At 33.9% G+C, this 22871-nt stretch overlaps 1 protein-coding gene across 1 annotated transcript in view; it reads right to left on the bottom strand.

The window, feature by feature from the left end:
- The window catches only part of LOC103594396 (receptor-type tyrosine-protein phosphatase kappa), a gene marked incomplete at its 3' end in the record, with an annotated part of 459087 nt that overhangs the window by 20600 nt on the left and 415616 nt on the right, over positions 1–22871 (bottom strand). Inside the window, exon 8 of the mRNA XM_008577608.1 lies at positions 2758–3060. Within this exon, the coding sequence (XP_008575830.1) occupies positions 2758–3060 (303 nt within the window). The remainder of the gene's footprint in view (positions 1–2757; positions 3061–22871) is intronic.

Raw genomic sequence — 22871 nt, 5'->3', positions numbered from 1 at the left:
TTTGTATTCTAAAAATTTGTCCCCAAACTAGGCTTTTCTGCTGAGCTAACTTTGTAATACTGATTTTCATGAACGCTGGAATAAAAACTGAAAACAAAACCTCATACAAAAAATTCAGCCCAGGCATTAAAAAAAATGTATGCAATAAATTAGATATAAATTCTACCTTAGGGTTCTGATGGAAAATTGTTGTAGCTTTGCTCTCATGATTTATGGATGTCCCCAGAATTCTTTTAATAAAATTATATCCTGCTATTAGATGGTTGATAATTTATTCTTTTTTTTATGTAGGGCAGCAATAATTTAGTAAGACTGACTTAATCAGATCATCTTAATCTACCTATCTCTGCAACAACAGATTATGATTTAGATATTCTTTTCCTCCTCAGGAACATTAAGACACTTCAAGTATTCTACGTAGAAACTGAAGTTCTCATGGGCATATCTGAAGACTGAGTTACTTCCATATACTTCATAGAAAGTTTGTACATTTATTGTTTATTAAATATAAAACAAACAAAAAAACCCACTCATAGTAGAAGGGATTAGTTTGTGACCATACTATGAAATTACTTGCAAATTAATATCATTAAAACCAGTAAAAAAGTTCTTCCAAGAAAAAGTTAAAATAAAACTAGAATTAAAAATAATATTGAAATTAGAATATATAGTTAATGTCATTTTACTTTTACAAACTACTTCTGGATGGAATAAACAGCACAGTCACAAATTTGATCAAGTTAGGGCATAATTTAAAATTCCATAGCAATTCATTCCCTGATTATTAATGCAGTCATATATGTGCCCAAAAATGCATTTAAAAAATTTAATGCAATGTGAAAAAGATTATATAAGCCTGATAGCATTCTTTTGTTTGTGGGAAAAGCAAACTAACAAACCATACCAAAGAATACCATCAAAATGAATGGTATGAACTGTGTGATATAACAAAAAATAAATTGTATTGTTAGAGGGTAATTGGCTAAAGAAGTACAAAATTCACATAACTGAATCTAACACTACCAATTAAGAAATCAAGTGCAGGCAATAAAACATGTGAGTTCACATATTACTAAAAACATGGGCTGCAAAATATCTAGTGTGATATAGACATGGTAACATTTACCCTACTTTATGAGACAGAGATTTTTCCCATTTCTATCATCCACCTATGAAACAATGACCCCTAACCTATTCTTTCTTACATGTGTTGAAAGTTGGGCAGAAGGGGAATGTATGGGTGTATGTTTATATATTAGAGCATGGTTTGCTATTTAAATATTGTTGCTTCTTTAATTAGGTGCAATTTCAAACTTGATAGCTAAGGTAATCATGTCTGATTACCTCAAACATGACAAAAGTACATTTACCATAAATAAGTCTTAAGTTTATCCTCTAAAATTTCAGGAGTATGGGAATGACTACATGTATACTTGTAGGACTATATTAATTGTTTCCTTCAAAGTCTGAGCTACATGAGGTTAAAGGGCATTCACTTCTCTTTATCACAGTAACAACAACAAAAAACAGGACAAACCAGGGTCATTTCTACTTTTCACAGTGGGAGTATTTCTAGAAACTACAACACATTAACCTAGTTTATAGAAATCTCATAGTTGGCACACAACAAAATATACATTTGAGCCTAAAGTTCAGAACCTGAGGAAATTTGGGAACACCTAGTTATAAAATACATCTTTTTTTCTCCTGAAACCCAAATAAAAATGTAGCCCTACTATCAAGATACTCAAAAAGATTTTTAGAAAGGGATAGAACCTTAGAGATCACCTAACCCTTCATTTAGAGATGAGAAATGGAGAGCTAGAGAGGTGAAAAGATTTGCTAAGGTTACAGATGTATTAAAGCCAGGACTTAAAAGCTCATGATTTTTCACTCCCAGCTTAGCTTTGCCTCAGTTCACTGTATAGCATGCTTTTTTCTACATGCCTTCATTCATAAGAGACAATTTTCAAATGAAATCCATTACATCAAAAGAATGCATTATTGTTTATCAGAATATTATCATTTGTAGATTGTTTTTTATACATTTCTGTTGAATCAAGAAATGTATTGATTTTCACATTAATGTATACTGAGTGCTATAGAAGGTGTGTGCATATAATATTAATATAAATATTTGTTCCTGTTTAATTATTCAGAAGTAACACACAGAAATTGTACAAAGTACAGTTCAGTTACTTGGATGGTAATAAGATATATAAGAATGATAGCTTATTAATATCTAATATGAGTCTTTTTTTAGATTTAAAAATGTAAACTGATGCCTTCTTTTATATTTAGATTCACATAAAACTGTCTAAAATAAATCAAATAGGGAAACAGTGTTGTTTTCAAATGTTAGGAAAATAAAAGCAGCTATACTGGTTTGTAAGATGCAAAACCTAAAATTTTTAATAAATTCATTTTACCAATAGGTAACTTATATAGTGTGATGGACAGTGAATATTATTTTTTAACGTTTGACAAGGAAAGTTGTATTTAAGCTTTTAGTGTAGTTGCCTCTTAGTGTATAAAAAGAGAAGAGGAGAGAGGTACATTTCACTTAATATCTGGATGCTTTTCTGAAGAATATTAAGGTTTGTTAAAGGCAAACTTTTTTCAAAGTTAACCTCATGAAGAGAATTTAGCAGATTTCAGAGTCCAATTCAATAGTGGGTAATCTAGGAAAATTTTAAGCAATGACATTAGTTCTGTTATGTAATTCCCCCTTTATAAAATAAGGCAGTAGGAGCATACCATCTTCATCAGTTTGAATAACTGTCTCTTCACTTTCCTTCCTTCCTTCTGGATTGGTTAGAATCATCTTGAGGCTGACATTTGTATAAGGTGGCAGATGGTTCACAACATGCTGAGGGGCTTTGGGGTCCATGTCCAAACAGTCTGCCTTGCTCTCGTTGTGACCACGAAAGTAATGGTAGCAGATAGTGACATTAAAAGTGTGGCAACGAGTAATGTTGTAACCCAAGGATTCCCAGTCCACAGCAATGCGTCTTGCCTGTATTTCAGCAATCTTTAAAGTCTTTGGAGTTCGCATAGGTTCTGAAAAATAAATCAAAGTTGCAGACAGCTGTCAACTTTACCATGAATAATCCTGGAAAAATAAAACACTGAGCATGATATAGCATATGCAAATCCAGGAAAATATGGAAGTCATCTTTTATTTTCATTTTCTTTATTTATTCATGATATTATTTTTGAAGGTTTCATCCACGGACTATATGATTCATCAATAGAAAAATAAATGAAATGTAAAATGTCAACAATTCATAGTACTTCGTAGAAAAATAAAATCCTGAAATGTGGCCACAATGACTTAATAGTTGTTGCTGTTGTTTCTGCTCAGTTCTCTTTCTTTTCTTTTGTCATTATTGAGCGAGTGAATTAACTAATATATCATAATGGATAAGAGTCAACATGTTCTGCTCTATGATTTGTCATGTCACCAATCTATGTTGTATACTAATTAGTCTAATTGTAGCACTAAACTACCATTTACAAAATATGACGCAGACATTAATTAACATTAATTATTTCAGTAATGATGTTGTTCATCAAAGTAAAAAAAATCTGAGAAAAATTATAAAGAGCCATGTGGATATTCACATTGCCTTCTTTTCTTCTTAATCTCTTTCTGTCTTCTAGAAAACACTCAGGTCTGACAATCTATTCACTGTCACCCAAACCAAACTGGGAGGTAAATTTCTATTCAACTGGAAATTGCTGGCAGAACTAAACACTCTAAAGACTGAAGTCCATTCATCACTGCTTCCCAAGTGTATTCTTTCTTCATGCAAGACTAACTTTAATTGTCTAACTTAATCAAAATAATTACTCTATGAAAGTTATGGCCATAGCAAAGTCTACACAGTAAAGAAACCAATACATAGCAAAACTTTAATGAACGTATTTGACAAAAAGAAAAAAGTCAAGGTCAAAGTCAAAGCCTTGCTGGTGCCTCCCTTAACTCACTAAGGATAGTCAACGTCCCTGCTAATGGAAATCAGTAGAAAATAAAGGAAGAAAAATAAATAATACCCAAAAATACAACTTGGGCGTTTTTATAATTTTTTATTTGAGATTAAAATCACATTTCTGTAAAACTAATCAGCATGTTACACAGATGGCCAGCCCAAACTGGGATTCTAGTTCAATATTTTTAATGTGCAATCTGAAATAAACTCTGGAGGCCATTTAATTCAAAACCTAGAAACTACAAAAATCTATATACATACATGCAAATCAATCTTTGTTGGAATCTAACACTAGGTTTTAAATACTATCTGCCAATCTTAAGACTATTTTACCATTTTTGTTTCATGTGTTATCTTAAGCACATAGGTAGGATGGAAGAAAGAAGTGGCTTTTTAATCATTTTTTAGGTTGCTTTATATGTTCAGATCTATACTAACATTTTCCCTATCTAGGCACAAGAGTGTAGTGATGATACTTTCAATTTAGTACAGTTAGACAGAAAACAGTCTTTGGCCTACCAGATGACCGAGGAGTTATTGCTAGGATAACCCTAAAAATTCCCAGGTAAACAGTGATATTTAGCTGCTTCCTAGAGAGCAAGCAGATACAATTTAGAGGTATGTTCAGGTTAGACCATGCTTTGTTCTGAAAGCATCAGAATGACAAAGTAAGATTTCCCAAGAAAACACCTGGAGTGTATAAATGAACAACTCCCAATCAGCAATGAGAGGAACCACCAGTCAATATTCACTCCTCTATTTAGTGTTGGTTTAGGTCTAGCATTCATGCACTTATTTTCATACACCCTCACACTGAATTTGACATTTCCTTTTATGAATTCTTCTATTTCCAAGTTATCACTCTCTCTCATCATTTGTATCAATATTCAGTTTGCACTTAACCTGCACTCTAAAACCACTTTAAAAGCAAACTAGACAGTTTCCACACTGTGAAAGAAGACAGAATAGTTCTGCATCCTCGATTCTTACATGTCTGAGAACTGGCAAAAGATACATTTATTACCTACTACATAGAAAATGCACTGAGTGAGAATTTTTGGGGGGTGTATTTAAATGCTCCTTACTTTGGCACTAACAGTGAATTATGTTAAAAAATCTAATTAAAAAGCAGGAAAGAGCAGCTTTATTAATCCTATACATAGGTGTATAAACTATAATCATAATTTTAGTGACAAATACTTTGTTGACTTAGACAAAAAACTGTGGAAGGAAATAGTTTTTCTAAGATGCAAAGAATTTTTCAACAAAGTCAATATGTAATTTGAAATTTATATTTTTCTCCATGGTTTGAAGAAATGCTACAAACTGCCCTGCTATTGCTAAAACACTGATTTAAACAATTTTACCCTCATCTTAGGACAATATTCAGAAACATACTCAAACAAATAAACTAAATACATATACACAAAGAGGATTAAAAATCAAAACTCAATTGTTTTAAGCTCCATGGCATCTACAATAACTCAGAGGGAGTCACTGTCTAATCACATTTTCTCTTAATTACTATGTGCCCTAATTTTTTTTCTGTTTCTGTCGAGGTGAGACGTTATCAGGGGTGCGTGTGGGTACAAATATACAAGGGTACTTCAAAGACTTTGTGGAAAAATAGATCTAAAAGACAATACAAATCTTTCCATGAACTTTTTGAAGTACCCTCATATACACACATACACATATATACACACATAAATACATGCATGTATGTACACGTATACACACAAACACATGCACACATGTATATGTATACACACACACACAAACTCATCTGATAAGTACTCTACCATGCAACTCCTCTGAATTTACTTGAATTGTTATGGAATAGCTGAAAGCAAAAAGACATTGATTAAGAGCTGGACTAAGAACTATTTTAAGAATTAAATTATTTAGAAATGACCTAGCACGGTAATGGCTCATAGAGGAAATACAGTAAATGATATTTATAATAACAACAAAAATATGTTGTTGTTAAAACAGTGGAGACTACATACATCAATGTACTATGTGTCAATTACTTCAGAATTTGCTAGATGCTTGCTCTTTCTCTGCCTCAATTTTTTGACTTTTCAGTTTTCAAATTTTTATTGGGTATTCCATACGTGTGATTTTATATAACTGTTCTCCCTCTCTTTATTTATTTATTTTTGCTTTCTGGTAAAAAAAAAAAAAAAGACATTTGGGAAAGAAACAAGGAATTGGAAAAAGTTGCACGGTAAAGTTTTATCAGAAACAGCAACGGAGAGGTCATATTAAAATGTTTAGATCAATTACTTCATCTATTAAAAAACAAAAATAGATTGTCTTTTACATAAAGTGTACTCCAAAACACTGTGAAAGATAATAAAGTGAATAAAACAGAATACTATACCTGATGGAGCTTATCATTTATATATTAAAGATGATAAGCTAATAAAAATAGATAAACCATATATATGATTTAAGTGGTAGAAGAATGAAAATGCTACAGGGACCCAGTAGAGAAGAGTAACTTTCACCTGCCAAATGGAGGAGACATTTGCATTAGGTTTCAATAGAAACAGACAACTTCTAGAGACATAGTTTCTATAAATAATACCAAACAAGATGAATAAAAATGTAGAACACAATTGGAAAAATAAATATGTATTCCCATTTGATTGTTGTGTAAGTATCTGGTAGAAAATAATGTACGAAAAATTGGATGAAAAAAGACGAGGAAAACTTTGGATGTCACGGTAGGAGGTTGAACATGATCTAATAGGCTATGAGAAGTCCCTGAGGGTTTCTGAGCAGGAAATTAAGTCACCTGCTTTAGAAAGATTAATTTGGAGTCTGTGTTGAGTGTGGAGACACTGAAGGTAGAGAACTCAACAGACTGCTGTGTGTTAAAGGAGAATTGGGCTAAGGAAGGAGGGTGACAGCAGGAACAGACAGGGCAGATGCTACTGACATGGAAGAACAACTGAGAAACTCTGGCTTCTTGGACTTGAGATATGTGAATGGATATGACACAGCTAACAGGTTCAGACTGAATGACTAAAAAAATTATGGTGCTCTTAAATGAGCAGAGAAAAATCAAGAGGAGATACAGGATGGGGGGTAGGGGGGAGAGTATAAAATGATCCCATTGTTCAGTACCATTTACTTATTGCTTTCTGTTGGCCAGGAAGTGTACCAGGATCTAAGAATACAAAGATCAATTTGACAGTACCCTAGTCTAGGAAGCAAGGCATACAAGCAAAATTTGAACTGATCTGTGTTTTAGATAACTTGGAGAACATTCTGGAGAAAAAGAGGTCTAAAAGGATGCGTTAGGGGCCGGCCCGGTGGCGCACTGGAGAAGTGCGCCTGTTAGGAGCGCGACGGCGCTCCCGCCGAGGGTTCGGATCCCATGTGGAGACCGGTTCCCGCTCACTGGCTGAGCGCGGTGCGGGCGCAACACCAAGGGTTGCGATCCCGTTACCGGTCAGTAAAAAAGACAAAAAAGGAAAAAAAAAAAAAAAAAGGATGCGTTAGCCCATCTTACTCAGGGGATGGGGTACTCCCATTTTTTTGGAGACGAGGAAGAACAAAAGGGAAGATAACAGACAGGGAGAGGGAAAAGAAGAGATGGAGAATAAAAAGGAGAGGGGGAGAAAGAAATGGAGGGGGGAAGATGGTGGGAGAAAGAGAGGGAGAAACAGAACAGAGACAGAGAGAGTATGTGCTAGTGAGCCTGAAGGAAGACGGTGTTATAGACGTATGATGTTACAAATTCACTCAAGAGTGAGGCCAAAGAAAGTGAGATAAAATCTAATGCCTACTTTAACTCTACCCTGTCCCATTTTATACATGAAAAAAATGAAGTCTAAGGGAGGCTCGCTGACTTTTCTAAAGATATTAGAGTCACCAGCAGCGGTCAGGACCACAAACCAGGTCTTCAGATTATTAGGTCAGCATCTCTCTTAGCACAGTGTGGGTTCCGCTAGGAGCCATTCCAATCCAAATCTGAGCCATTTTCTGCGGGTTCTCCTAGGGTATTTCTCAAATGATGTTGCCTTAGTGTTTCCAGTTAGCTATACTCCCATTCCAGTTGCACTCTCCACCTACCACTTCTTCTCTTTTACTCCAGGCACCCCCCATTATACACACACACTCACACACTCATTCACACAAGTGCAACCTCATCTAATACCTTTGAGCATATATAATGCACTCACTTTGGTCTAGCACCTGAAGTAAATACTCTCCTTGGGTATTTTAAATAACCAAGAAATTCAATCTGTGGGTTTGTGACCTGTTATTCCCCATAACTTTATCTCTCCTCTACATATTTCCCTCATATATCATCATTTATGGAATAAGAAACCATCAAAATCATGCAGTCCAATCCTTTAATTGTGTAAAGAATAATGTTAAGATACTGTGTTTTATTTATCTTTATAATGTCAGCCCCTAGAATTGAGTGTAGTTCACTGCAGTCACTAAATAAGCATTTTTGAATAAAAAATTGAGGCTCAGGATGGTGAAGCAAATTGCCCAGGATCATATTCCATCTATTTAGTCTCTCAATAGTTAATTTTTTGTGTACATGTCATGTGCTATGAACTGCACTAGACAAACAAAATACATGAAATCTGACCACCATGAGTTAAAAGCTCAAATTCATTTTCACCTGTGTGTCGGGGGGAAACTAAATGGTTTTATTTTTCTTAGTAAAATGTCAGGATATTATGTCATAGGATTAAGGGGAGAGCTTGGGGAGAGCTTGGAGAAAGTGAAAAAAAGTGTTTGCAGTAGTAACTGGAGGAAATTGCAGAAAGAGTTAGTGTCAGAATCCTCATTCAGAATGTTTTTGAGTTTGGTTCTGGTTCTGACTCCAGCTTAGATTTTGTGTTTCCTACTAATAAACTGGTCCTTAATTTTGCCTATTGCAAAATTCGTTTCTATTGTATGTTTTAAGATTTGGTAACCTAACTTTGTACCAAATATTTCTATAATTATTGATACCCTCCTGCTATAGGATAAAAAATATATACATATACTTACATATATATATCTCAATATAGCTATATACACAAATACATATACCTCAATATAGCTATACACACACACACATTTCAAAATAGCTCCCTCTCTATATATACTTATCAAAAGAAGGAGCTAGAGGATTGTTTAATGAAAAGTAGTAAGAATTCAGCTGAGAAGAGTGAAAGTATCTATTTGGTAGAGTCCATCAACAGACTTCTTTATTTTGTATAGTAATTCTGAGCCATAAAAGACAGAGGAAAGAGACAATGGTGGTAAATTCAGATAGGAGATCAGTGAGTCAGGAACAGCTCAAAGTTGAGATGGTAAAAGGAACACAGTCAAGTCGAACTTTCTTAGATCGTTCTACTTTTTGAAATTGGTGTACACACTCTTCCAACTTTCTCCTTTAAATCATGAAACAGAGGGTCAGACTGGGTAAAAACTATGCCATAAGGACTGAGCAGAAGAATTAAGAAGGCTTAAGGTTGCATGTGTTTTGACACACTTGGAGAACAGGTGAGGGGGGCAGTGAGAACATTAAGAAGTAGGTGAAAAAACTGGAACTGGAAGCAAAGTCTAGTCCTTTTCCCATTCTACTCATTAGCCGATGAATCTCAATTCCTCTTACAAGGTATGCTGTGGACAGAAGTACAAATTGGCATAAGCTCTCTTCCATTCATTCATTTGTAATAAATTCTAGAAAACCACTTACCTATTAAATTAAAACACACACACACATGGAATGATAAGTATCAGCAATGACTGGTTTTATCTTCCCTGCCAAATGCTGATCAGCAAGGTTTACTAACTTTTCCCATCCCTTTATGCTTTTTATTGTCCACCTATTTCTTAGATGTTACAATGAGAAAGGCTACGTGAAATCAAGATGAAATAAAATAAAATGGCATAGAATATGCATGTTGAATCTACGGCCTGTATTGTACAATTAGCAGGTAAATAAAGAAGTAACATATCACTGCCATTACTTAAATTCTAAATAGATCAAGCATGGGAATTAGGCTTATAATAATTTATGTGTCACCCCAACTTGATAGGATAAAACGAAGAACTACTTAATAATTCTCTCAAGGTTAATGAAAGTAAAGGCAACGTCAACAGACAGAACCTGCCAACTTTGAGTCACCTCTCAACAGCAAGATGATTTAATAATTGGTTCTAGATAACAGATAAAAGGAAATTCAATTCTTTTGGTACTTGCTAAACAACACATGACATGGCAGGTCAATATCCATGTCCTTTTGTAGTGATAATCTCTAGTTATTTTTGAAAGAGTTGTGAAAACAAAAGCTTTAGCAGCTACAACTTAATGGAGGGCAGGGATCATATTTCCCTAGAATCAGTTTTTAATGATAAAACTTATTATCCAGCTGTCAGTCAGAGAAAAATAGAAGATGTCCCAAAGCTCACTCCAAGGGGAGAAAAAAAGGGAAGATCTTGTCAAAGATGTACACAAACTAAGAACACTGAAGCATGACAGGAGCTTCATGCTCCTGGCTCCCTTTTCATCTTAGAAGCTGACTGCAAAACACAATTTCCATTCCATTTATCAAAATAAATACAAGGAAAGTGAATTTTCTGACTGCCAGAGAAAATATTTGTTAGTGTGAAATAAAAATAAATTGAGATGAAATTTCTGAACAAAGGTCAATCTTTAAAAAAATCAAATAAAAAGGAAAAAAAAAAAAAAAACCAACGCCAGACTTGGGAGAGGATAAACTTAAGTCTTTGGAAGACGTTGTCTTTTACTCTTACCTTTAGGTACTTTGAATTTTTATTCTTTTTCTTGTGGTAAAAATTGAGGCTAATCAAGGTTTTACATTTCACATCTTTTCAATGTTACAGCATCATTAGTCTTGCCAAAAAGATTTCATCTCTGCTCCCATGGGTCAAATTGAGTTAATGATAAGTTGGTGAGATGACTTGATTAGTACAGTAACATGAGGGAGCCTCGGGTCCAGGGATAATCACAAGCCAACTGTCAGCTCTTTTGGCTTTCTGGCTGTGTTGCTGAAGTGACATGCTTGGACTCGGGGGATAGAGAGTGACAGAGGGTGCATGGCTCACTCAGTTCTCCTGCAGAGTCACTGTAATATTTACAAAGTGCCATCAGAGACATACTAAGCACATCATCAAATTAAACCAAAAACAAGTCATCGTCACTGCTCTCAAGAGTGTTACTGAAGTTCATCAGATAATTCTAATAAAATTAATATTTGGATTCTCTCAACAATAATGCCAAGGAAATTGTTTGATTTCTGAAGAATAATGCTACTAAAATGATAGGGAAAAAAAAAAGACAAAGATGATTCTTTTCCCCATGGATAAATCCCATTGAATGTCTTATGATGAGACCTAACTCTCAAAATGTGGGCAGTTGAAAATTTGGGGACCCTTTAACATTTTTATGTAATGATATTAGACTGTGTTAGAAAAAAAACATGTAATTACAATCAATAAATCCACTTCAATTTATGCCTGATACTGCATATCACACTTGTGTGTATGTAAGTAAAACTTAAAAAATAAAACATTTTCTATAGGTAATCCTATACTTGGAGAAAATAGACAATAGAAGAAAAAAAGACATTTTCTTAAAGTATAGGAGAAAGTCAGAGGAGAATAATCTATTTCTGTAGAAACTTTATCTTTCATAAAAATTTTTATCAATAGCATAAATCACAGACACAAAAAGGTAGAGTGATTTGTATATAGCCCCGACAAAGTAATATTTGTTCATAACATGCAGTGTAAAAAATAAGGTTACTTTAGATGAGCTCTATGTAGCAATGACAAAATCCTCAAAGGGATTTCCAATGCCTTCTTTATCCCTAAAAGACAATAAATTACCCACCTCTTAGGTTGTTTTGAAAAATGAAGTAAATACTTTCTGTGTCAAGCAGAGTGGTTGATCCATATTACATGCTTGGAAAATTTTATTTTCTGAACCACAGAGCAGATAGTTTTAATATGTTTTAAGCTCAAGAGCTAATGAACATTGAACCTGCAAACCCAGTCCTCCTCTGTGGTAGCTGCAATGGTGACTCCACTTCTCTATGCTGCGTTATAGTCACACTGCTTAAATGGGGGCTATTTCCTCATCCTTTGATTCTGGCCTTGCCTTGTGTGATTTGCTTTTGTCAACAGAATGAGGGTGTGTTAGTTCCTGGCCTACATCTCGAAAATCCCTGTGTTCTCCTGCTTGCTCATACATCTTCTAGAATATGAGATATATGTGGAGCAGAACTGAGTCACCCCAGTTGTACAAGTAGAGGCCAACTTAGATCAGCCAATAGCCTGTCCACCAAGATTTGTGAGCCAACCAAGATCATCAGAGGCTCTTAGCCAACCATCACAGAAGTATAATCAATACGTGCTTGCTCTGTGCTACTGATGAGACTTTTTGGTTAGTTGTTGTTCAGCATTTTGTTATAATTTGTCTTCTAATCTCATCATTTGGCAAATTACCTTAATATTTATGTGAAAATTATGTCAGTGATATCTTCATAGTACAGTAATTTAAGAATTTGATTCCCCTACTAGTGGGTTGTACTGAGCTACTACATGTTTAGTATTGTTTTTAATAATGGAAAACATTTATTAAGTGCCTGACATGTGCCAGACACTGTAGTAGCATGGTATATGCTTTCAGACATGGCTTTCAATGAGTGTATTTTTATCGTCATTTCCTATGTGCTCTTTCAGGGTAGGTTAATTTCTTTACTGTGCTCCTACAGAGAATAATATATTAAATGTTAGAATAATAAAATTCTATAAGTGATGTCAATTCTTTATTCTAAGTTATAATAACTGAAAGAGTATTTTACCAGTAATCTACTCCGCCACTGAAATATAATGTTTATTAAAATATTTTTTTTTATATCATATCACTTTGTAGATGTATATAAAAGTGAATCTTCAGTAAAGTCTAAATTTTTTACTTTTGAATGGACAGGACTGATAGAAAAAGTATACTTACATATATATTTTTATCCAAACCCCTCTAGCCCTGCTTTGATGCAGAAATGGCACATTTTTCTCAACCACACAATTCTCTTGTAAAGATTCTACTTCTGTCCTCGAATGAGTCATTCAGTTAATTCATACTAGGAAAATTATTATAACATATATTAGGTAATGACACGTTAAGAGGACCCAGTTTAAGTCAGGCTGTCTTATGACATAGAACTCCTCCCCCACAAAAAATAAACCATAAGAATTATATTACAATGATATTCCAAGTATGTACTGCTCATTTCGTTCTTTATAAAGATTACAATTTAAATATATCAATTTAGGTCCTTCTTTCATTCCTTCTAAAAAGGTATTAAAGATGAATTTACTTTTGATCACATTATCTGGAGAAAGAGAAAACTTCTAAATTATAATAGAAATAAGCTACAGTACACAAGTTTCAAAAGCGATCATGGCTATTGATACATGTTAGTACATCCTTTGATTTTTACAAAATGCAAGTGCATGGTAACATGCTTGCTTCAGGGAACAGAAAGACAGATAAGGAATGCAGAGCTGATGATCATTTGTCCATTTCCTTTTCTGAAGCCACCATTTATTCTATGCTTTCTTGCATGATTAACAGCTTGCAGATCCTTCACATATAATCAATAGTTGTGAAGTTTTATATTAGGTTTAGAGATTAGACAGCCTTGATTATAAATTTTATCGATTTGTACAGCTTAGCTGCAAAAATCCCTGTACATTTTTCAGTGATTAAATTAAAAGGAGATATATGGCCTGCACATACTAGAAATGCTAGTGTGATTATCAGGTGTGACCTCTTAATACTCATTCCTCTAGATGAATAAAACCTATCTAGTGCACTAAAACATGAATCAGCATGTCAACATCATCAAGTCTAGATAGTAAACACAGTGCAAATGTGACAAAAAGAATTACAAAACTGCAAAGAAACCTGCCTAAGATTATAATTAATACAGGCAACTTGCAAGGATTAATTGCTTCAGCTCATTTGTAAATTAGGAAATTGACAGAGATAAGAATAATGAACTCCTTAACTTCTACCCGGAAAACCTGGGTCCATATTAAAACTCAAGATTCATAATCTTTTTGGAGATAAAGGAATGATGACAATTTTTTTTTAATTACTAGAAGAATTACAACGATCATTTTAAAGTTAGCGAATAACCTAGTGACTATAACATGTATAACCAAATCTACTTTATAAATATTCTCCTCTTAAAAACTTTTACAGAACTATAATATGCTTTATGCCCACTATTTTAAGGTCTGAGGTTGTCCAGGAAAAAATTAATAAACATTTATACACTCAATAAACATTATGGGAGGTTAGTATTTTCCAACTTCAAAATCTTACTTTTCCTTTTTCATGTTCTATTGCGGCTTTCTGAATATTATTCCACCTTTGTTCGTTGTGAAATATCTTTAATTATTCTAAATGTTTAGGTCCCAGATCTGTGTAAGTTTCATATATAAGGGTACTTCAAAAAGTTCATGGAAATGTCCACATTACCTTTTAATTCTACATTTTCACGAACTTTTTGAAGTACACTCATATAATATCACATAAGCCAGAAATAAATAAAAGGCAATTCATCCTGATATGCATCCTGAAGAATTCATCTCCTTATCTTTGAAAAGTCTTCAACAATAAATTTTAAACCATGGACTACCTTGAGCCAGTCTATAGTCAAATATACTAGTGAGTTATTTATTGGCCTTTGAAAGAAAATGAAATCCCCTTAAATTGCATAAGCAAAAAAGTTACTTATGTATCATTAAACACTTTATCAAGGTATCTATTAAGATCTACTAATATCTTCAAATGGTGAACAATAAACAAATAATACATAATAATAATACACAAATAAACAACCGTAAAATGCTGACAACATATAGAAATGACAACCTAGGAGATTCCTTTGTTCCAGCAAATAAGTCCTGCTAAAGCTACATTTTGAAGTATTATGTAGAAGTTCCTAATTTCTATAGATACCCACAGAAGAACAGTGAACAAAGCAGAAAGTGTGGAAAAGTATAAAAGAACTGGGGAATTATTTTCTGTTTGTTATGTGTACATGCTACTTTAGTAATCACATTCTTCCCATGTCCAAATCTCCATTACCAGTTTCAACTAATCTCTTGAATTCTGCCTCTGAATTTCAAACTGCCTGTAGATTTTCATCGGGATGATAACGTACAATACTATTTAAAACAAGATTCATCAGCATCTTCCTTTTATGAGTGCCTTATTCTGACCTTCCTGCTTCTATCAAAGGCTTTAGTCTCCAGACTAAAATCCTGAAGACATCACTGGCTCCTCTATTCCCTGAATAGTCCCTCATCTGCTACTAACACCATTTAATACATCATTTCATATGATCTCTAACATATCTCTATCTCTTTCTTTAATTCAGGCCCTAATTTTTTCTCACTTGAACAATTAGGAATTCTTGCTACTACCAATATTTCTGGTGCATTCTTCATCCAGACCTTCCAAAGTGCAGTTCTGAATACATAACTTGTCAACTCAAAAAATTGAAGATTTCTAAAGCTTAACAAATACAGTAACAACCCCTTGTCCTAGAACCCAAAGGTTGTTTAATACACGGTGCCAGCTTCTCTCAATGCCCTGCACTACTGCCTATCTATTCATCATGTACCAAAGCTCATACAGAACTGTCCAATGCAGGCATCATTCACTGTCCATTTCATTCCACCTAAGGAGTATACATTCCCCTTGTAGATCTTCCTACTGAAGTACTTCAATGTCCAGGTAAAAATATATTCCCCTCCCAGTAAAAGCTTGGCCAGAAGCCAGATTAAGTGAAAAATGATCTTTAATTCTCAGACTTCTATCTGTACCTTTACTAAGGCATTTAATGCATAGTGTCTTCCATTCATTTTGTTTGTCTGTGTGATCGGGTCTTCTACATTAACATGTAAACTTAAAATCAGAAACTATGCCCTATGTAGAAATAATAATTCATGTAAACTGGTCCTTAAAGAAATAGTGCTTAATAAATAAACATTAAAATAAGCAATTAGCTAACATGTTTGCAATATACAGATTTTTAAAACATAGAATAAATCCAAGATCAGTTCCTATTAGACATTTAAATGTCAAGAACAATTATCTTTATCAAATATTTAACAACTAAATACAAATGGGCCAGATTCGTTGCTTACAATTCAAAGATGAATAAGACATGACTCTTTTTCTTGTACAACTCAGTGATAAAGGTACAGATGTACAAACAGGAAAATCAATTTTAATATAGTAAGAATAAAGCACTACTGGAAGATGTAAATGAAATTTAAAACTTTTATAATAGGAAAAATAAGATGTTTCACCATATGACTATGTGTTTTCATTGTGAAGGAAGTGGATATGAATGAAGCACCTTCAGAAATAACAGGGTTTGCAGGGAATCCTCACCGCCATTTTAGACAGGGAAGAGTTTCCACTCACACTGCCAGTATTTCTCTATTGCTATATTCATTCATCCCAGGTGCAGCGAAGTGTGCATGGGGATGGGAAACACTTTTGAATATTAATCATCAGCTGGACCTCTCCTTGAGCTCCAGACTCATATATCTAATTCCCCACGAAACATCCCCATGAACTCGGTTTTCTAATATGTGCCTCAAACAAAAATCTCCAAATCTGAGTTAATGCTATTCCATAGCCTGTTCCTTGAGTAGTCTTCACATCTCACTAAAATAACTCCATTATTCCAGTTATTCAGTCCAAAAACCTTGAACTCACCCAAAGGCCTTCCTTATGTGACACCTCATATCCACTTCATCAGTCAATTCTTTCCATTTTCTCTGCGATATATGTGTATAAGCTGTACACTTAATCATGACTTCCGCCACTGCTATTTCTTTGATCTTAGCCATTATCAACTGTGGCTGCAGTTAGTAAAACTGCCTCCAAACTAAATAAGAATAAATCTGCTTCTCCTTTTGCCTCTCTTTCACACAGAGGGACCCTAACAAACCTTCCAGTGACTGCCCACCTACGTTAGAGTAAGAGTGACTGCCCTCCCAAGGAGTTTCTATGCTGTGCACATTCTGTCTCCCAGGGCACCCCCACTGCCTTCATCTCCCACTACTCTCAGCCTTGCTCACTCCACTCAAACATGCAGTCATGTTTCTTGTCTCAGGCAGGACCTTCACACTTGCTCTTCTCTCTGCTTAGAATGTTCTTCTACTAGATATCCCAAGACCTCACCCCCTACAGGGCTTTATTTGAATGTCACACCTTTTTAATGAAGCAGTCCTTGGCCATCTTATTTAAAATTTGATGTCCATTTACTTCCTCATTTTTCTCCCTAACACTTACAGGAATCTAATATCATTTATATTTTACTTATTCATCTTTATTACTTTCTGTCTTCCCATAGTAAAATGATTATTACATAATTATTGGTCAATAAATATTTGGCCTGATAAATGACTGAATAAATGAATATATGACTGAACAGATCTTTGGATCTTCTGCAGTATGTTGCTGGCACATAAGTGATATGCAAATTTTTGCTGATTGAAGGTTACTCCTTAATAACAGAAAAGCCACCAATAAAATCATATGTCTGAATTTATTTATAAAATGAGATTTAAACAACTGACCAGGGCTATCCTCTAGAAATAACCTTAACATGTTTTAATACTTAAGAAACAAAGTAAAGATTTCAAGTTCAATAACAAAAATGTCAAATTACTGGGTGAAATCAACGGAGAGGAAAAGGTTATTGTAGACCTTTTCAAAAATTAAGAAAATCTTTGACAGAAGGAAGTATACATTTAAAGATGGAAATCTGAAGAGTACTTAAAACATTTTATCAGCCTAGTTTAATGATATTCGTTTTGAACTGCCTTTTATTGTTTCTTGATCTTTCAAGTAATTTTCTTATTTTCTCAACTAGAGAACAAGTTTCTCCAGGGCAAGGAACATATTTACTACTTCACTTATTTCTTATTCAGTGCTAAGCACAGGGTAAGAAAGCAATGAATATATTAAAGTTAAGAAATTTTACCCTAAAGGAGGTGTTATGAAATCTAAGGACTTTGAACATAAAATATCAAAATAAACTTCATCAAGACAGAGGAAAAAAAAATCCTTGAAGTCAATTCAATGAGTGTTATTTTCATAGCATAGGAAGAACAGATCTTTGGTGTTGTAGATTATTTGATGTTATAGCCTAAAAATTAGATGTTCACATAAATTGAGTTTAATTCATAAACAATTAGGTGGAATTTACTTAACATCCACACATATCTTTCCCAAACCCATGAAATGGGGGAAAAAAAAATATTATATTACTTACCTTACAGAGTTGTAGCAAGGACAAAATAAAACACTACATAAATGTAAAATGCTTAGAAAAGTACCTGAAACACCTTATGAAAAAAATATGCCTATGAATTTTATTATAGTTATATATTAGTGATCTGATAGCATTATCATTTACAAAACTAAAATTCATGAAAGGTTTGGGAAGAGTTGTTTGGGTTTTTCTTTCCCTAAACTCGATTAAGTGTTGTGTGTCAGCAGCAGCTATTTATCCATCTTCTACTCTCCATGTAGAAGGTGAAAGCATTAATTTTTAGTTTTCAAAATGTCGAGCTAAATAATCTTGGGAAAAAAAAAAACAGGTTTCTGGACTATTCTGCCCATTTTTAGGTCCTTGAAGAATATGTGTAAGGCAGTAGGAAAAACATGCAACTTGAAATAAAAACAGCACTAAAATCTAACAGAAATCTAACAAATAGAAAACCTCAAAAGAATAGATAATACCACTGAACACAAAGCTTTTCTACTAAGCCAAATCCCTTGGGCCTCATTTTCATACATGAATGCAAACTTTTTCTCTACAAGCGAAGTTTTCAATATATCATTAAATACTAGTATTGAATATTTCAAGAGTTCTTATTTTGCTTGTAAAGCTATAGGGAGAATTGTTTAAAAGGTTTTGTTGTTTATTTTCTATATGAATGGGAGCTCAAAGACATTTCTAGCACCCAAATGTCATCATCAAACTAGCTATTTACAATATTCCAATAGTATCTAATGCTTGCTTGGAATATTTTAGTATGTCTTTCGCAAATGTAGAAAAAGAATATGGTAAGTACAAACAATCTGAGGACCTAACAAAAGGTACTTTAGTATGTATTCTTCAAAACTGGGTTTAACTTAAAGAAATGTCTACACAGTTAAACTTTGGATTACTATGAAATTATAATGAAAATCTGTCTTGAATACAGGAAAACATATCCAGACATTTACTAACAGTCTAGTTTTAAAAAACCGAATTAAACTATAACTATGTAACTATACTTCATGTAACTATACTTCAACAATTATGATTACTAATAGCTCACTAGCATATAAGTTTTATCTATTGTTTTTAGAAAAAAAATTAAAGCATAAATGGAGGGCCTTAAGAAAATAATGAAAATGTCATATTTAGCATTTGGAATATGACAGTTTTATCTCCTTTCCTTTTTTCTTTTACATACTTTGAAAATGCATGTTTTGGTATGCATTTTTCAAAGGGAAAGTATAATTTAGTCCTCTGGTTCATTGAAGAATGAAGTACACCAGATATGTCTTTAAAACATTTTGAAATATTTCCCCTAAAGCAGGAGGATATATGGAGTCCTCTAGCCCAAAGCTATATAATGTAAAAAGTGATGGAGACAGAAATAGTATTTATTCAATATCTTAAAACATTATACATGTTCAAGTAAAAAATATAATTAAAAAATGAATGATCAGTTATTTTATTAAAAACTGAAACAAAAACCAGAAGTGTTAATAGTACATCAATTAGCCTTAATTAAGTTACACACAAATTATTCCAATGCATTTCTTTTAAAAATGTACTAAAAATATCTGTGTTAAATCATAATACTTGTGACAATTTGGGAAATGAGGATGTGCAAGCTTCTCCAATAGAACACCTGACTCCCTCACTGTGGATCTGCATCATTGGGCAAGGGCTCAAATTGGGAATCATAATTGAGATGACACCTCCTGCTGAGCAAAACAGCAGCCCTCTACATGGGCACATGCCAGGGATTGTGCCACAAGAGAACTCTGCTTTCTCTTTGACATAATCATATTTCTTTTCATTTGTCAACCATCTGCATGGATCTGAATGGGATCTCTCAACTGCTTCACTGCATCTCCAAGGCGATGCCAAAACTGAAACAAAGCCCTAAATAGCAAAACACACACACAATACAAGGCAAAAAAAAATTTCACTCAAGATGAATTATTCCTAAACACATTCCTAGGTGCCAATGTTGTTTCAGTGTTAATACTGACTGTTTAAAACTTGTGCTAAGTTTAGAGCTTTGTCCATATGATGCTAAAATAACAAGCTAATTGAATCATTTTAGTGAATAAAAAATAGCTAAAACAATTAAATATTATCAGTAATAATCCAATAAAATAACAAAATAAGAAAAACAAAATTATAACTTTTTGATGTGATTACCTAGTTCAGGGAAAAAAAAGTGAAGGCATCTAAGTTATGTACTATGTGTTATGGAAAAAACTTAATGTGTACTATTTTATTTAATGTCCACAAGAACTCTAAAAGGTAGGTATTTTTCCCCCTTGATTTTATAAAAGAGAAAACTAAGACTAAGAAGGGATTGAATGACTTATTTATGGTTTGGCCAGGATTCAAATCCAATTTAACAGGTGCAAAAACTATATTCTAACACTGTACAGAATTTACATTAAGAAACCTGGAGAATGTAACTAATGATATACAAATAGTTCTCCAGCACACCTGAGCCAGCTCATGCTGCCATAACAAGTTACCATAGCCTGGGTGGCTCAAACAGCAGAAATGTATTTCTCACAGTTCTAGAGGTTGAAAATCCAAGATTAGGGTGTTAGCATGGACAGATTCCAGTGAAGGACCTCTTCCAGGTAGCAGACAGCTGCCTTCTAGCTGTGTCCTCACATGGCAGAGAGTGAGGGAGCTCCGATCTCTTCCTCTTCTTATAAGGACACAAATCTCACCATAGGAGCCCTATCCTCAACACTTCATTTAAACCTAATTACCTCCAAAGGCCCTACTTCCAAATACCATCAACACTAGGGGTTAGGGCATCAACATAGGAATTTTGGGGGGACACAAACATTTAGCTCATAACACACAGAAAAGTGTTAAAATTTACCAGAACATTAAACAAATTAAAATTACCACTATGTGCTGATAGTTTTATTTAGTTTACACTGTATGTCAGTAGCTTTTTAAATAACATCAGAGTAACTAAATGCAAATGAACAGCCACATCAGCCTTACAAATGAGCTCCGTATTTCCCATCTTTGCCCTTTTTCACGTTTTGTGAGTTTGAAATGTAAGATTAATTATGATTTTCAATGTAACCCACCTCACTCTTAATAACTGTTACATTATTAGTGGCTCACACCTGGCCCAAAGACTGTACTGGTCTGGTTGTCTCATCTATCTTACTTTTAAAGTCTGTGTATTATTTACATATGTTAAATGTGCTTTTTAAATGGTTACTCTTTTGTTGCTACGTGGCAACAATTAAAAAATGTATCAATGACTCAGAATTGGTTCATCAAAACCTAAAAACAATGATGAACATAGCCAGGTAGTTAATATAAGCAGTGAACAGAAGTCAAATATTAAGACATAATGTGAATCTCTTTGTACTAGGGCAAATAGTGATAAACAGGGCAAAAAGAAAAAGGAAGCACAACTTAAATACTTAAAACTTGGATTTTCTTTTATTGGTAATCCACTCATCCCAAGATCTCAATGTACTGTCTGTAATAAAATACTTTCAAATAGTGGCTTAAATCCACTGACACTTTCTCATCATTTTCAAAACAATCTCAGTAATCTCTGTAATAAACAAGTTTTTATACAACAAGAGCAAAATATTTTCCACAATGAAATTCATAATATTAGTCACCAAAGATGAGAAGGGATCAAAAGCAGAGACTTCAAATTGATCCTCCCAGAAGCAAAAGCAAGTGTATCTACACTATTTCTGAGAGGCTTGTAAGGCCACTTAGAAAATTAATGATAAATATTATGCACTCAAAAAATCCTGAAGTGCTATTGGCAAAATGTCTACATCAATGAACACTGTTAGATATTGCATAATGTCAAAGCAGAGGAGCCATACAATGTGGAAAAGAAACCTCTCTCTTCTGGAAGTAGCAGACATTTAACAGTTGAACAAACCACTGATGTGCAGAGGATATGCTCTCGATGAGTGTATGGAATAAACTTGAGGGCAAAATGCCCATAACTTTTGCTACCAGTCATCTCAGAGAAGCAGGGCTACAGATGCAGGAAAGAAGCAGTGTATTCAACACTGGAGGAACACTGATATGTATGCAAAAGGGAGAGTGGCACTTTGAGAAGAGAATTAAATAAAGCTCGAATGTCAATACCGATATTTTATTCATTTAAGAACAGGCAAGAGTCAAGCTTAATACTACCTGATCCTGATTCAGTGTTGAAAGAAATAATAAAAACCACAAATATAATCATCTTGTATTTTCAGTGTAATGAGTGAAGAAATGGGTAGTGAACACAAGACTGCTTTGCCGTACTGAAGTACAATACTAAGCGGAAAAAAGCTCACATGGGTTTTCAAAATTAAAGTTGAGATCAACACATTTCTTGCTGACACAGACCATGCTATTAAAGACCATTTCAATGATTTCAAGTGGCGTGCCCAAATAGTCCAATTTCAGCAATACATTCAATTTCTTGAATAGCCTAAGTGTATCACATCAGGGTCAAAATATCACCGTGTTTAATTTGGAGAATCAAAAAGATTTCATA

This window comes from Galeopterus variegatus, unplaced genomic scaffold (genome assembly GCF_000696425.1).
Source record: "Galeopterus variegatus unplaced genomic scaffold, G_variegatus-3.0.2 Scaffold68, whole genome shotgun sequence".
In the NCBI taxonomy this organism is placed as follows: Eukaryota; Metazoa; Chordata; class Mammalia; order Dermoptera; family Cynocephalidae; genus Galeopterus; species Galeopterus variegatus.
This window is presented reverse-complemented; position numbering and strand designations above follow the sequence as displayed.